The sequence below is a fragment of the Pygoscelis adeliae genome, unplaced genomic scaffold, assembly GCF_000699105.1.
Source record: "Pygoscelis adeliae isolate BGI_AS28 unplaced genomic scaffold, ASM69910v1 Scaffold104, whole genome shotgun sequence".
Taxonomy (NCBI): domain Eukaryota; kingdom Metazoa; phylum Chordata; class Aves; order Sphenisciformes; family Spheniscidae; genus Pygoscelis; species Pygoscelis adeliae.
The window spans coordinates 216,971-234,621 of record NW_008824655.1 but is presented as its reverse complement, the minus strand read 5'-3'; the positions used below and the strand labels follow the sequence as shown (position 1 = coordinate 234,621).

The 17,651-nt window shown below is 39.6% G+C and overlaps 1 protein-coding gene across 1 annotated transcript; it reads left to right on the top strand.

The window, feature by feature from the left end:
• Window positions 1–2,260: 2,260 nt before the first annotated feature.
• Window positions 2,261–16,601, top strand: ZBTB11 (zinc finger and BTB domain containing 11; the record flags this gene model as incomplete). Its single annotated transcript, XM_009322563.1, has 10 exons — window positions 2,261–2,500; window positions 3,170–3,401; window positions 4,580–5,394; window positions 7,800–7,979; window positions 8,486–8,722; window positions 9,105–9,249; window positions 10,341–10,458; window positions 13,712–13,870; window positions 14,365–14,540; window positions 15,919–16,601. Coding segments are annotated over 10 exons (2,829 nt in total), but the record flags the coding sequence as incomplete, so codon positions are not given.
• Window positions 16,602–17,651: the final 1,050 nt, after the last annotated feature.

The following is a 17,651-nucleotide window of genomic DNA, read 5'->3' as shown; positions in this document are numbered from 1 at the left end:
CGGGTGCCTTTGAGCACCCCGCGTCTCAAAGCACACCGTCTGTAGGCGGCGGCTGTGGGTCACTGCGACTGCGAGGCAGGCTTCGCTGTGCCAGCTGCACCTTGGTCAGCAGGTTGTCCTGTGGCTTCTTACTCAGTAGTGGTAGTTTGAATATATGGAAACGCAGAGCGTGGCTGTCCCCATTCAGGTGTCGCATGCAACCCGCTTAAGGTAGCGATTTCCCAACTGGTATGCCTAGTGTAGGGCGATAATCCGTGCCGCGTGACCGCGTTCAGCTTTTGACCTCGTAATGCCTTTTCCAACTAGCATGTGGATGGTGTTCACGTTTAAATAGCAGAGCTGCCGGTGATGGTTCGTAGTCCTTGCACTCATTGTTGTATGTGTCTCTTTCTTCCAATCAGAAGCCGAAAAGACCAAACGAATTCTCAGGTGGGTCCTGAGTGATGTTATAGCCATTAGAAACACCAGTGCTTGAACATCAATAATTCCCAAGCAGGGCCTTCTTTCGGCTGAGCCAATGACTTGATATCTGCGTTCCCTTTCGATCTGGTGTTCTGCCTTTAGTCTGATGTATCCATTAAACAAATATCCTGCTTTTCAGTTGCCCAGGGCCCAGTTTCTGTTTGTACGGCTTCCCTTGTTCTGCTTTTTTTCATCCATCAGTCAGCAAGTCTGTCATTTCAGCTTTAGTTTTCCCTATCTTAACTTGGAAGCTTTTGGCTCCAGCTGCGGCCCATCCTTCCAGTCCAGACCTCATTGACTTGAAGATCTTCGATGTGAAAAAGGATTTGGTGTCTCAAAGTTGCTACATCCATTTTGGATGGTGGTCTCCTTGCCTTTATCTGGGTTCTCGTCGTCTGCCCAGTGTTGGGCTGTTCTAGCATCTAGGTGCTTCGTTCTTCAGCCATCTTAGGCTGGAAGCTTCCTTAATGGACCTCAGTGTATCTTCTCTTCGTCAGAAGAGGGCATTCTGTATTCTGCATCTTTTGATCTTATTGGTTACCTTTATTTGCACAACCTATATTCTCTTATTTCTCTTGCACTGAGAATACTAAAATTTATTCCCTGATTTCAGTTCAAGCGTTACGTTTCTTATCTGTGTCTCCTTTAAAACATTGGTTTCCCCTGCCATTATAATGCCAGGGGAATCCCCTGCCATTATTCCCCAGCATCCCTTCCGCTGCTGGTGGACAGCAGCTTTGACCCAGTCATCATCCTGAGATGGCTGCCAGTCTGCTGTGTCTGTCTTCTCTGTAACTGGGAAGCAATGGGCTGGAGTATGGCCCGGTGGCCAGGAAGGGTGTTAGATATGTGATTTGAAGACCAGAGACCTCCTGTCCTGAGAACTAGCCCTGGTTTTAGGTGAAATCAAGGAAACGTAAAAATGTTTGAAACGGGCATGAATGTCTTGGGTTGCCTGAAGTTTGTGTTTTTCCTGATCCTTACAGGATACGTATGTAATGATAGCGCATCTCACGCTCTGAAAAGGTGTGAGCAGTGCAAGTCTAACTCTGTGTCAGCCAAGTTTTTGAGCTGTGCTAGATATTTTGAACTATGGAGACGTGGCTGTTGTTATGTATGCGTTTATATTGTCCTAGTGAAGAAAATGAATTTGGGTTGAAAGCCGTACACCGAAGATACCTTGGTACCTAGAAGAGGACCCTGAGGTTAGGAACTATTGAGTATTTAAAATTATTTAGTTACACCGCTTAAAGTACTGGTGGAAAATTAATTTCTTTAAATCCCAAAATCATAAGCAATTGATTTAAATAGGTGTTAATAATACATATCAGCATCATTGCATATAACGCAGTTGGTCCCGATTTTGCGAAAGCCCTTAGGTGAGCCTTCCAATTCTTCTCCCCTTCAGTAAGGACAAGCTGAGATCCACTTGTGTGGGCTAAGTTCAGGGCTAGGTTACAGCTTTCATTGTCTTGGGATTCTTAGGGTGAATGTATAAATACAAATATTTTTTTCTAGCCTTAAAAATCTTTCTAGGAGGGTCTGCTTGATATAGTGATGATCTAAATGTTCTATCTCAAATTAACAATGGATTACAGTAGTAACATACAATATCATACAATGGTGTGAGCAAAGCAGAACGAGTAAAAAGAAGTCAGAGAAGGAAAGTGTAGGTGACTGACTTCATTTTTCTCAGTAAGTGTGTAATACTGTTTTGCTAATCACCTACATATTTAATTACGTGTTTAAGGTAAATTGAATGAAGATTAGAAACCTAATTAAGCTCCATTAATTTTTCTTAGGTATTCTTAAGCAGGTTAAAGATTACATTAAAGAATGCAGCAAGTGCCAGGAAAAGCTAGATCGCTCTAGATCTCTGTCAGATCCTTCTGAAATGCTGGAGGAACTAGGACTGGATGCAAAATCTCATGAAGACAGTAATGAAACAGATGATGAATTGAGTAATACGGCATCAATCCCAGCTGCATCCCCAAAGCCTGTGAAGAAGAAGCCAATAGCGAAGCATGAGCTTGTATTTGTGAGTACCATTGTTTACATCTGAATGTATTTAACATGTTTGTTAATGCGTTCTTAGTCACATACTTATTTTCCCTTGTTGTGATAATCTTGTAATAATAAGATGACCTAAATTTTGCCAAAGATAGTCAATATGTGGAAACGGGTTATTGGTATATATGACATAAAATTAATCATAGTACGTCATCTTTGGAAAATAAAATCACCCCAACTCCTATTTATAAATATAGGACCCAAGGGAAAATGAGTGGCAAAAGTATAAGTTGTAAAGCAATCACATACAAGATTCTCATGGAATCTATATCTGTTCCTTAATAAATGATGCTATATTTATATATAAATTCTTGTTGATAACTGGGGGCTCATATGCATGTAAAGACTTTTGAATCTAGAAACCGTTTCGGACTGTAGCATTGACAAATAACGGTCAAAGAACTGTTTGAATATCCGTGTCTTCTCATTTTTTCCAGCTGTCTGTTTTAACTGTGGAGGGAGGGTGAAACTTGATGCATTTAAAGAAAGCAAACAATAGTAAAGTTAAGCTGTATATGATACAGGTTTGAACTGATTGTACGGTTGCAGAAAATAATTCTTTTCTGTGTTTCAGTGCGAATGCTTATAAAGGCACAGTCTAAATGTAATGAAGTTCTCATAATGTTGTTTATGACAGGTTGACAGTAAGGGCCTTGTGAAGCAGTCATCTTCCAAACATTGTCTGTCAGTCTTAAACCAACTGAATCAGCAGAGGCTTTCCAATCAGTTCTGTGATGTGACTCTGCTGATTGAAGGAGAGGAGTACAAAGCTCACAAATCTGTCTTGGCAGCCAACAGCGAGTACTTCCGAGAGCTCTTCATTGAAAAGGGAGCTGTCTCTAGTCATGAAGCTGTAGTGGATCTGTCAGGTGAATTGTTGTGGGTTTCAAAGCTAGAAAATCGTAATATCCTAAGTAAGGTGTACAGTATTTGATTCCGTCTTTTTTGAGTGTTCGAGACAACCAAATATTTTATCTTGCTTTTTTCTCTCTTTTAATCTAAAAGTATTTTGTGTGGATATTAATGCTAAAGTGATCTCTCTGGTTTTGCATAATCTGATCTTCCGTATTGAATGGACTATGGGATTTCATCTTAAAATTTCTGAGAAGCTTTGGATTGGTTTTTACCTTGCTTAGGTGTGTTTTCTCCTTGTATTAGTCACAAACATTAAAAAAGGGAACATAATCAAATGCTTGAATTCATCAAAAGGGGATGTTGACTTAGCTTCTCAGAGAGCTGTTTAGCTGAACAAATACTAAATTGTGTCTTATGTCTGTGAAACACTGTTACACATGTTTCTGCTTATTTCTCAAACCTTTTGGTACCTTAAAGATAGGAGACGTTTGTAAAATAAATGTTCTAAAAATAGCTTTGTAGTGATGAAGAATACTGTACAGAACATATGCCTACTGTGTTGCTTTCTCATTAGTTCTTAACTGTGTCTGTCTCTGCGTGAACAATAGACATGCATGAACAATAGATTGCTAGTATGATGGTCCAGAAGGTTCCCCAAATTAAATATTTGATTTATGATTTACAGAACTGTGGAAAATTATACCAAATGCTTATTTTTAAGCATTTCTATCTATATATCAGTATCTTGATTTTTTTCATTAGCCACTTTCCTGTCTTATTTTTCTGCCACGTCAGTTGTTACTTAAGTCCTGACTACTTTCTGAATGTAGCAGGTCCAGAAAGACTTTGGTTAAATTAGGGTTAAGCTCCTTCAAAAATATTGTGGCTCTCCCAGCATCTTGAAACATTCTTCTAAAGAATTTCACTGTGAAACTACCTCAGTTCTACTTACTTATTGGAACAGTTGCCTGAGCTTACTTCCACGTAGAAAATATACAAGGAGGATGCTTTTGTGTAAATGACAATTAATTGAGTCCCAGTTGAGGGGCTTCAATGTTACTTGCAAGTGTGTTTCGCTCTAAATTTCAGACTTAACCATATCAAAGGTGAACTGTTGTATCCGTCATGGGATATTTTGGTGTAATTCGGGGTCATCAGTGTTTGCTCTAATCTCTTGTTCTATTCCTGGTAGGGTTCTGCAAGTCCAGTTTCCTGCCTCTGTTGGAATTTGCTTATACTTCAGAATTAACTTTTGACTTCTGTAGTATGGCAGAAGTGGCCATGCTTGCCCGGCATCTCTTCATGTCAGAGGTCCTCGAAATCTGTGAAAACGTGCACAAACAGATGGAAGAGAAACAAATTACAGTGTACCAAAAGGGAGATATTCAAACAGTAGAGACAACACAAAATTTAGCAGAGCAGACTGAAGTTGAGACGCAGCCCGTGGACGGTGCTGAGCAACCTAAGCTCGCAGCCAGTGAAGTGCCAGTAGCTGTGAATGGAGCTCCTTCCTCTGCTGGGACAGAGGAGGCAGCAGCACCCCAGCCTGACCTCCTGCCCCCAGAGCCTGCAGAGGCTGCTCCGGATGATCTTTCGAAGCCTGTGGAGCAGTGTGAAACAACTGAAAACTACATCAAGATGCAGCTGCTGGAGAGCATTTCAAATAGCACCGTGTCTGTCGTAGAGGCTGAGCCATCGGCTGCGGAAGCCATGGACACACAAAGTCAAACGGAAATTGAGACAGCTCAAAATGAAAGCGGTAAAGCAAATGTGGACACTGCTTCTGAAGACTCCTCAGAAACACTCAAGCAAAAACGTGGCAGGCAAAGTAAAGAAGAGAGCATTTCAGTTTCACAACCAGAAAGCCTAGCTTCCAGCCAAGATGATACTTACAAAAGCAAGCTCCGCCAGCGTTCTGTTAGTGAAGGGGGATATATCAGATTGCATAAAGGAATTGAAAAAAAACTGCAAAATAGAAAGACAAATCCTAAATCTGCAATACAGCAGGTATTCTATGTCTTTAGGCCTGGTGTCAGTAATCGTCCGGTGTTTCGAGACCAATCTGAAAAGACTGTTTCCCAATTCCAAGCACTGTCTGGGAAATGTTTTTCTTTTTTGAGCAATTAACATTACTGCAAACCAAAGTAACTTCTAAGGTGTGACAGTTGTGCAAAAAAAAAAAAACCAAACCACAAACTAAAAACCATTGGTGTCAAAATTCCTTCCATACTGAAGATCTTTAGAATGCTCAGTGACCTCAGCCCAGCTTGAGTATCTTCTCACAGCTTCTTATGGTTGGACAGAAGGTGTATCTCCTCCCTAAAATTCTTAATGATCTGGGAATTTAATTCTTAACTAGCATGTGTGTATGTCAGTCATAGACAAATGTATTTATCTATTAGAGAAGTGAGACCCTACATTTGTTAAGACTTGAAAACAGCATTGGGGATGAAAAATTTGACATCCTATGTAGATCTTAAGACGTAGTCATAAGTCACAATAGTGCAGTCCTGCTACCTTCAGACTGGTGTCAGATTAAAAAAAAAAAGGGTTCAAAGAGCACTGGTTTTTAAAAACTCTAGCACTGGGACATACAAATGAATTGAACTAGTTTTCTCAATTCTTTTTTTTTTTTTTTTTGATGAAATGGTCTTCTTCCTTTTTCCCCTTCAGGAGCATTTCCTCTTTTAGTGCCTATGGATAGCTGACATTCACCTCACTGCGCGTTAATACATTTGTTTTTGTGACAGAGTACACTTTGCCTTACTCATTGCACGTTGGCTAAATCTTACGGACTGTTAATTTCCAGAGGTGTTCTGTGAGACATTTACATACTAGAGCCACCAGTTCCACACGCAGGGGGTTAATTTGTTATCATTACAACACCCTTGTAGGTAGAAACTGTAGTGTTAGTCTCCTTTTACAGATGGACAACTTAAAACCCAGATGTTAAAACTAGCACAATCACAATATTTGAGCAACCCATTTATGATGGTTGGAGAATGACAAGTTTTTGTTCTCTTTTGGCGGGGGGAATATCTACCTTCAGGAACAGCTCCTGTTAACTTATTTTGCAGTTTTTAAATCTGGCCCTTTGACAGATGAGGTCTACAGACAGTGGCTACCTGTGGAAAAAAAGAAATTGGTTTAGATAACTGCTCCGAATTGGACTCGGGAATAGATTTCTGCTTTCCTAATTCATTTCATAGCTTTTGGCATTTTTGTCTCATGCATCCATCAACCTCCCCCCCCATGGCACTGGATGTCGTATAAGGATTGGGAAGGAGATACTCCTTCCTGAGTTCCCAGTTTTGATGCTGGAAGAATAATAAGGAAGAGAGGCTACAGGAAAAATGCTGCTGACTTTTGAATTACAGTAATTGCAGTTGGCACGGAGATGTTGGGGATGAAGTGTGCTATGCATGAAGGGATTATTTTCCAAGCTCTTATTAATCATCTACTGAACAAAATTATTTTTGTGGCTTCACAGTTTAGTCGAGTTTGCATAAGTTTTTCAGAGCAACAGCAAAATTAAAAAAAAAAAAATTAAAATGTTGTCCACGTGTTGAGTTCCAGTTTGTTTTTGAGAGACATGGAAGGGCTAGCATGTTTACAAAAACTGTTAGATACCTCACTTGTTGAGAGAACAGGAAAAAGAAATGGGGATGCCTGTGCTTTTTTCCCTTGTCTTATTCTCAGAAGCTCGCAGGGGAGATACCTGATACAGGAAATTTCAGCCTGTTCGCTTACAATTTGGCTTTTAAGGAATTTGACAGCAAGTTTCTACAAAGGAAAATGAAATTATGAGCTCCAGGTAGCACTGCCAATACTGTCTAACAAGAAAACACCAGTGCCTAACAAAAAAAACACCAGTAAAGCTGGAACGCTCTTAACCAGAAAGAACTTTGCTTAAATACAGTAAATTTTTTTTACAGGTTATTAATAACTCAATTTTTGCTGGCTGGTAAAAATTAATTAATCTGATGACTTTTGTAGTAAAGCAAATCTAAATCCTGAAAAGGGAAGTTGGAGTTGAGGAAAGGGTTGGAAACATTTGATAGAAGTTGTGACTGACTGTACTTTGTGTTTCCTCTGTAACTATCCCTTAGTTCTCACTTAGGCAGTTACTCAGGACTGAGCAGTTAGTTGTCTCTGAACTGGTAAGTCATTGTCTGCCTATAATTATAATCAGTTTATGGTTTTAATACAAGACCAGTTTTTCACCCACCATGAGATCTGTAGCTTTGCAGTGAACTGAAAGGGGGTAACTTTCTAGCAGCTAAGTAAACTGAGCAAAATTAGGTGGTATTATAGTAACACACAGAAACATCAGCTTTTAGTACTAACTTGCAGAGGACGTATGAACTACAATGTAGTAAAGTTCGTTCAAGGGTTATGTTTTTCCAACTTAGGTTGCCATGAAGCTGGTACAAAGAGGGAAAAAAATGAAACAGCCCAAAAGAGAGACCACGGAAAACAATGAAGTAGAAGCTCAGCACAAATGCACTGAGTGTGGAATGGTGTTCCAGCGGCGCTATGCACTTATAATGCACACACTGAAACATGAAAGATCTAAAGATTATAAATGCCCAGTAAGTTGGGGTTTTTTTGTCTGTAAACCTCCCTCTTTATGAAAATTCATACAGTAATGACATTAGTAATTATTTTTCTTGCCTTTTTTCGTACATGTATTTATTTTCCTTACGGATTTCAGAGACGGATGCAGCCCTGATCTGGATGGGGTGGGGTAAAATGTGATGCAACCACATGGCCTGACAGCACCATGTGACATGGAAGTACGCTTGCTACTCAAGACAGTGATGGCATGGGCTTTACTTTTAACCTTACCAGTAAATTTGCAACTGTGTTTAGATTAGCCTGGAAGTTAGCCTCGCTGGGAAGTGATCAGTGGTTCTGTCAGTAGCCACAAAATTCAAAATTTACAACTGTTAATTAACCTGAGATAAAACACCTACTGGAGTCAGGTTATAGACCTAGCTAATCATATTGCTATACTTAAAACCTTTGATAACCTTTTTTTTTTAAATATTTCTGAAGTATTACATGCAAAGTAAAGTTGTAATATTTTCTTTCCCAGTTGTGTAAAAAAGAATTCCAATATGGTGCCTCCCTGCGAGCCCATCTTGTCCGGCACACTCGGAAGACTGAAGTGAGCACTGCAGCTGCTAGTGTAGAAGAGACAGGCGTGTCTTCGGTGAAAGGGAGAACTAAACGGGAATTTATATGCGATATATGTGGGAGAACTCTACCTAAGCTGTATTCTCTCAGAATACATATGCTCAAACATACAGGTGTAAAACCACATGCATGCAAGGTAAAGTCCTTTTACTGTGTAATCAAATTAGTAATGTTTTCCTGATATTTTAGTATTGACACTCTGTCCTAAAATTTAGGTTAATTTAGGTCACTTCAGAATGGGGCAAACTACTGTAACATTCCTGATGAAAACTCTTGTAGTCCAAGACTGAGAAAACTAGAATGAAGTTGAATCATGAAAGTTCATATTCCTGTGTCTAGAAGAATGTCTTCCCTTGAGTATTCTTTTTTAACGGACCAGTTCTGCCACTGGTGTGAAATCACAGGCTTGGCTGTCCTGGTTCCCAAGAAATACAGGAGGTTTTGTTGTGTTTGAAGTTAAACACCTATTACATAATGAGTTTTATTTGTCCTGTTCCACCGGATATGGATTTTTTTAGGTTTGTGGAAAGACCTTTACATATAAGCATGGATTAAAAATGCACTTAGCTCTCCATGAAGTACAGAAACAGTTCAAGTGTGACTTGTGTGAAAAGTCTTTTGTCACAAAAAGAAGTCTTCAGGAACACATGAGCATTCATACAGGTAAGTGATGAGAAAGAGGATCCTTTTACTTTGGTTGGCTATTGTATGCTGCTGAACTTTAACATTGTCCTTCAGTGTCAAAGGAACTGTTTAAAAAAAAATAATAGTAGTTTCTCCTTTTTCTTCTACTGGTCAGGCAGCTGAGATAGAGGTAAGTAGTCATTTTACATTTATTTTCTGGGCTTATTTTACCATAGCTTAGTGTTGTTATGCAAATGTTCTATACAAGAACAGAGAATCACGGTTGGTCTGTTCCTATGTTTTTATGTACGTATTTATGCCTGTATCATGTCAATTCAACAAAGACAGGCAACAGGCTGGAATGTTCTGGAGCACTTGTGCTTCCAGCCTACCCTTTCAGAGGAAAACTTGCTAAGTTAAATCTCTGGGAATCTCCATGTAAGTTTTATAAGACTTGCTGTACTAATACTGACATTTTATAAAACCTGGTATCTTGAAAGATCTTAGCATGTGAAAGATGACAATGTAATCATTTAAGACAAGCAGAGTTTTTAGATTTGTAATGTGTAGAAATTGTCTGTGTTTCTTGTTTCCCGAGTTGGGGGGGAATCAAAAGGAAAAGACTGTTTCTGTTAAGACAATTTGTTCCAGAAATGAAAGAATTAATATTAGTACTCGGGACTCCTAAATTGATGAATTGGAACAGAAAACTTTTATTTTAAGGTGGTGTTACACAAATTCAAGATGTAAGTCATCTGTAAGCAGTGCTGCATTGCTGGAGAAGTTGTATATTATATGAACACAGGCAACTGGGTTTTTTTTCACACGAGAGGGCAGTTTTTTAGGCTGTTCACATTTCAGACTAATTAGTAGCTGCAATGTTGTACCTGTGTTTAAAAACATGCAATAAAGTAATCTATAATTGCTACTTGCCCCTCTGTGTATTATTACATTGGCACATACGAAATACACTTAAAAATTCCATCTGTGTGTAATTAAACCAACTTCTCTTTCTAGCACTGCTCTGATTACTTAAGATAAATTATATGAGAAGAAAAAAACACTCTCACAAAGCACTCTAGCGATATGGAGGCCTGGCTTTGTAACATGTTTTGTTTTGTTTTTGTCAGGAGAATCCAAATATCTTTGCTCCATCTGTGGAAAATCTTTCCACAGGGCATCAGGACTCAGTAAACACATAAAGAAACACCAGCCAAAGCCTGAAGTTCGTGGATATCAGTGTACTCAGTAAGTTGGTTGGTGGGTTTTTTTGGTGGGCTTTTTTCCTTCACATTAAGGATCCTAGTAATTTTAAAGATTAAAAACAGATCCTTGTTGTAGGATAAAGCTGTTCACTGGCCTGGAATAAGACTTTTAAAGTGTAAGAGTAAAAAATGCACTTTTGCTAATACATGCATTGGAGAGCAAAACCTTGTTTTTTAACTGTTACCTAGCTCTAGTTTCATACAGTTGTTTTTTAATGAGTGCGTTTGCGCTTGTAGCTGTAATCAGTAGCTATGTGGTTTTAAAGCTTCCTTGTAGGACAGATAGAAGAGTGGTAAGCTTGTCGGAGGTGAAGGGCCTTCAGCCTGTTCTTGCCCTCTTTTACTGTGATAGTTGATTTCAGTTTAATTTGAAAATTTCCCGTACAGTCTACAATGTCATGTACTGGTGTGCTCTGCAATACACACTGTGTTTAGCAAACAGCTCTGCAGGAACATCATAAATGAAGAATCACTGACTGTTGCAGTTAACTTGATTATAAAACTTATATGACCACTTAAGTATCTTTGCATTATGGACTTTAGCTTAGCAGAAACTCTGTAACGGGAAAGAGCGTGTCTCCTAGTGCGTTAGCAAAACATGGATACGTTTTCCATGACCAAGCAGACTATAGGAGAACCTTTCAAGTTTTGCAAAAGCACAAATGGTGCTTAATTTCCAAACTGTCGATTAAGTCTCTGGAAAATTCTCTCCGGTATTAAGAGGGGTTGTACGGTTGTACAATTTATACGATCGCCTCTATGCAACTCATGGTTTTAATGAAAGCTTTAATCTAAAGTATTGTTTAAAGTATCTCTGGTAGTGCTGCTGCGTACTAGCAAAAATATTTTCTAACTGCTGAAAACTCACTTTAATTCTGTCAGCAATGTTTTTTAGTGCTTTGTACTGCTAAAAATATCCATCTTAGAAATACAAAGGATAGAGTTCATAGGGTCCACAACAGGGACAGAACTGTTTAGTGAAACATGCTAGGGAAGGCAATTTTGGTTTTGAAGGATTAGTATATTTAAAAAAATAAAAATTTTTTTACTCAAGGCAGTACAGTCATGGATGCAAAAGATTACCTTGACAGAGAAGATATTTTGATTCCTCAACTCCTTCAAAACAGACACGGTCCTTATTTCTTCCACAGTGAAGGTTCTCTACTAAAAATATGATTCATGTTGTCACAAATGGTTTAGAGAGCTTCACTAAGCAATAACCAGACTTCAGTTTTCTAGTTTGGTGGCCTGGTATGTAAATCTTCCTGCCAGGCTTGAGTCTGAGCTTCTGGCCCGGATGAACAAAGCTTAACATGAGTTATTTTCCTAAAGTGTTCGTGGAAGTTTTCCAGTGAAGTAGGTATTCGATTAAATTGTAGTAGTGCGTGAGAGTGTCAGAGGGGGGGTGATTGCTTGAGTTTTTTACTTCTCTAATGGCTTTGCCAAATATGCAGTCCTTGAGGGGAGAGCACCAAATGCCAACCCCAATCAAGACCCTCAGGGGTCTTTGTGATACTTTTTGATGTGGATCTGCAAACCCAGGATCCTTGAAAGCCCCATCTGAACTGGTGTCGTGGTTTAACCTCAGTTGGCAACTGAGCACCACACAGCTGCTCGCTCACTCCCCCCCACTGGGATGGGGGAGAGAATTGGAAGGGTAAAAGTGAGAAAACTCGTGGGTTGAGATAAAAACAGTTTAATAGGTAAAGCAAAAGCCGCACACGCAAGCAAAACAAAACAAAGGAATTAATTCACTACTTCCCATCGGCAGGCAGGTGTTCAGCCATCCCCAGGAAAGCAGGGCTCCATCACGCGTAATGGTTACTTGGGAAGACAAACGCCACCACTCCGAACGTCCCCCCCTTCCTTCTTCTTCCCCCAGCTTTATATGCTGAGCATGACGTCACATGGTATGGAATGTCCCTTTGGCCAGTTTGGGTCAGCTGTCCTGGCTGTGCCCCCTCCCAGCTTCTGGTGCCCCTCCCGCCTTCTCAGTCGGTAGAGCATGGGAAGCTGGAAAGTCCTTGACTAGTGTGAGCATTACCTAGCAACAACTAAAACATGGATGTGTTATCAACATTGTTCTCACCCTAAATCCACAACACAGCACTGTACCAGCTACTAGGAAGGAAATTAACTCTATCCCTGCCGAAACCAGGACAACTGGAGCCGTCAGTTTTTCCAGCCTAGGAGGAGGTTGTTTGGGTGGCTCAGGGACCATCACCTTTTTTTTGTTTCTTTTTTTCCCCCTTTTTTTTTTTTCTTTCCTCCTTTTCTTTTTTTCCCCTCAAAAGCAAAGAAGGCTTTTTTCTTCTCCAGAATGCCCGTTCTTCAGGAAATGTAATATTAAAGGTTTTGTTCCTGTATGGAAACTTTTTTCTTTTCAGATTCCACTGGAGGTTGGGAATTCTGAGATTCCCTCATTCCAGAGGTTGATCAGCTGTAGAAAGTGAATCCTCCACCTTTGCTTGCTGGCATTTCTCTGCCTCTGTCCTTTCTTGAGTCATACAGGTATATGACGTTACATGAGGAAGAGATGCAGATGATCAGGCAAAGATGCCTGCAGAGCAGAATTTCTTTCAAAGGGAGAAAGCCTATCTCTGATTAGACTGACCTATGTAGTTTTCATACCAAGAGGAGATAGTGATTTGTAATTTTATATAGTCATGCTATGGGAAGGTATAAATGAAGGAAAACTAGGAATTTGCCTGGGTTTAGATGTATACAAACAGCAAGCTAAAGAATGAGTATCACTACTTTCAGGTGCTTTCTTGTAGGAGTCTGAATTTGGTTTTTAATTTCTAAAAAAAATACATTTGAGCATTACAAACAACAACTCCCGGTTATCTTTGTGTCACTAATTAATCCTCTTTGGTTAAGGGAAAAAACAGCTGTTACTATCCTCATAGGTTCATATGGTATAATACAAATTTCTGATGTCTTCCGGTCGGTTTGCCTTTGGTTATTGCCCATAAAAATAGCAGAAAGAATATATTTACCCATAACAGACAAAAGTGTTTCAGAGGTCCTCAAGTTACATTCCAGACAAGCTGCTGTTCCTTTTAATTTTCCCTAGTTTGGAAAGGGATTGTGCTTTATATAGATATTGATGACACAATAGGTATTGTCTTCTCAAAGGCTTCAGTTGCCATTAAAGAAGAGGGTTCCAGTGCCTTTGAAAATCAAGATCACCAAGATCTTTCTTATATGGGATGCTAAAATCTTTACTGTTACAGGTGTGAAAAGAGTTTCTATGAAGCTCGAGATCTTCGGCAGCATATGAATAAACATTTAGGTGTGAAGCCATTTCAGTGTCAGTTCTGTGGAAAATGTTATAGTTGGAAGAAGGACTGGTATTCTCATGTAAAGTCTCATTCTGTCACAGACCCTTATAGGTAAGAGGAAATTCATTTAACGACTGAAATGTACTAACGAATATGAGGTTAAACAGATCCACAGCCAGCCAACAAGGAACTGCCTAGTCCCTTGTTAAAGTACCAATTGATTGATGTTGGCTGGGATCTTGAGTACTTGAGGACAACGGATGGGTGACTGCAAATAGTGTGGTCCAACTGTTAACCTGCTGGCACAATCCTGGAACTAATACACATGAAGTTGTAAGAGGATAAATATAATTGATGAAGTTAGAAATGCTTTGTATGTGATCTCACTTATCTAGAATGGTAAGTGGAAGCTTTGTGGCTGTGAATAAAAGAAAATGTAGCTCAATCCTCTAACAATATTATTTCTAATTATGGAACTACTTGTCATATGAGACAGTATTCCCATTAAACTTTGCCTACTATAATTAAAGTGCATTTTGGTTTAAAAAGCATAACATAAGCATAGAGTAATGGTTTCAATAGATTTCCCGCTTAACACATTTTAGGTGTAATATATGTGGTAAAGAATTTTATGAGAAAGCTTTGTACAGAAGACATGTGAAGAAAGCCACACATGGTAAAAAAGGAAGAGCAAAACAAAATCTGGAACGAGTTTGTGAGCATTGCGGAAGAAAATTCACACAACTCCGGGAATATAGGAGACACATGAACAATCATGAAGGTATGTAGAAAACAAGTAGTCGTGACATCCCTCAACCCCTAAAAACATTATGGAGAAAGGGGTAATTGTTTCTTGGAGTCTGTGTATGTCCTGTGTTGCGAGATGCAGAGAAGTTCTTGCAGATTTTCCAGTTAGTTTTATGCTAGTCCTGGTTTGTTAACTTGCTTCCAGTGATTCCCAAAAGTGGCTGTTGGGGTCTTCTAAAACTGCAGTCACACGCAGGGACAGTGACGATTTGTCCTTCTCAGAACTTTAATGGAAGAGGAACTTCTGTAGAAGTGCTTAAAAGATGTATATCTGGCAAAGAATGGGATGTAGTAAAACATTCCCCAGTTTGAAAAGTGCAGACCGCTAAGAAAGTATTCTTCAAACAGGAGAGTGACTGGCCTGAATTTAAAAAAAGGACCACTGTTGGAAATCAGTCAGCTTCTTGATTTATAACAAGCAGTAAACTATATGATATTTGGGGAAAATATGAAAACATTTTATAATTAAAAAAAAAAAAAGTATGTGCATTTTTACTTTAGGTGTGAAGTATGATACTGATTTTTGAGTATTTGGTTGTTCCAGCTATGTTGGAAGTCCATATATACTCCTATCTTGGGGCAAACCCCACTTTTTTGAAGCATGCCTTCTTTTAAAGAGCTCTTATGAATAGATCTAAGAGCTGTCTAACTGTTGACATAAAGATTTTGTGTTTGTTTCTAAAGAGAGAAAGTGTCCTTTAATAGGTACCTAGCTTAAATCTACAGTAATTGGAAAACCCAGTATTGAAACAGTCTTTGTTGCCACCCACACACCCCGTTAGATACTGCGGACCACAGAACTCAGACGTTGTAGGGGAGGATAAGATTATACAAGCATCGGGTGCAGTATTTGAACACACGCAGTGTGGAGGAGGAGGGAAAAAGCCGAAGATGGCGTTCTAAGCTAACTAGCATTAAGTGCTGGTTTGATGAGACCTGTGTAGTAAGATTTACAGAAACAAAGTGTGACTAGGAATGTAAGTGACAAATTCTATCAAGTAAAACGTGGTTTCAGAAAGGCATCGCCGGCAAAAAACAATTAGAATTTTATTAAGCGATATGCACTAAAAATAGGGGAGAAACTGCATTAAAAGGAATCTTGAAAAGAAAAATTTTTTAAAAGTAAAATGTTAGATTGGGCAGAGCACTTGTGGAAAATCTTACCATTTAATGTATTTTGCTTGCATTATATTGTAGTACAGAAATGGTGAACACTCTTCCTTACGTGGAAAAAGTTACAGTATTTCTTTTGTTGTTTTATACTGCTGTTCTCCCTGTCACTTCTCATCGCTGCTCATGCATGTTTACGAACACTGACGGTCATCTTGTCCTTGCTTTCCCTTTGAGAACAGGCGTGAAGCCATTTGAATGTCTAACTTGCGGAGTAGCCTGGGCCGATGCGCGTTCATTGAAGCGTCACGTCAGGACGCATACTGGAGAGCGACCGTACGTCTGTCCAGTGTGCAATGAAGCTTACATAGATGCCCGGACGCTACGGAAACACATGACCAAGTTTCACAGGGACTACGTACCCTGCAAAATTATGCTGGAAAAAGATACTCTTCAGTTTCATAACCAGGGGACACAGGTGGAGCACGCCATCAGCATTTTGGCAGCAGACATGCAGGAACAAGAAACCGAGATTAGCGTTGGTGGTGGCGAGATTGAGACTGTGGTAGTGACAGGAGAGACGCTTGAAGCCATCGAAGCAGTTGCAGCTACTGAGGAATGTACATCCGTCTCTACTCTTTCTGACCAAAGCATCATGCAGGTGGTAAATTATGTATTGGCGCAACAGCAAGGACAGAAAATGGCTGAAGTGACACAGGCCATTGAAACTGTAGAAGTGGAAGTGGCCCACGTTACAAAGACAGACTGAATATAGTATATGAGACCGCAAGAAGGGTGAGGTCTTAGATCTGTGAGGGCTAAGTGTTTAACTGGGTATCTGAGGCTTACAGTGATACCTATTTTCAAACAGTTAATCCCCAGTACTGAATGTCTTGGTGATGAAATACTGCACCGTGCATTACGGGGGAAAAAGTTAAGATGCTTCAGTGTGGGCCAAGGCTTTGAAGGCTGATTTCTGCACTGGCCATAACTGTAAAAAAAAAAAAAAAACACCACAAAAAAAACCACAAACAAAAAACCCCCACAAAACAACTACAAAAAAAGTTGGAATAATAATGTTTTCTGTGTCATGGAGTAAAAGTATCATGCTGTAACTTTTAAAAAACGAAAAGGAAAAAAAATATAAAGAGGCTGCACTAAAAACTAGAAATGCACAGCTATCGGTAGCATTTTTTTCCTTTTGTTTTTATGTGCATTTCACCGAGTTTGTGAGCAAATTACCTGTATTGGATTCTGCCTGTTTACTCCCCAAGACAAGGGGATGTTGGAATGCTTCGTGCAGCGTGTGCTTCATGCAACATACAGAAGACGTGAGGCTTTTTTCTTTGGGTAGATGCACCATTGGCAGTCAGTGAATCCCGGTTTCGAAGAACTGATTTAAATTCCAGGTCGGTGGGCGGCAGGTCTAAGGTTCAGCAAAACGCTGTAAAGTGTTTTACAGATAATGGGCAGGGGTCCACTGAAGCCTGAGGAAGTGGTTCTCTGAGACGGATTGTGAATTTAAGTTGACCAGAGGGCAGCCCACTGCAGGGAGACTGCTTAGAGAAGTAAACTGCTTTTTATTTGTAAGTGAGGAGCTTACGCTTCACCCTCTGCGCACAACCATGTTTTGTTTAAGGATGTTTGGTTGCATAAAGGAAGCTATCGCCTGCATTGTTGTATGTGTCCAAAGCAGGCAGCCTAATGATGGATGTTGCTAGTTTTGCATTACGTTTGATGGAGAAACTCTCAAAGGAAAAAGGTCTAATGGCACACTTCTTTGGGAATATAAATATACTGAAGAAGTCCAGCTAGTTACGATCTGATCTTGTCTTGTATCGTGTTGAAAGGAGGAGCCCTGCTAATTCCCAAATGGGACACACGGCAATATCAGGACAGGGAATTCTGAAAATCTTAGTATGGGGTAAAAATTAATTTTTTCCCAAAATACCACAGTCTCCAGAAGACCTTATTA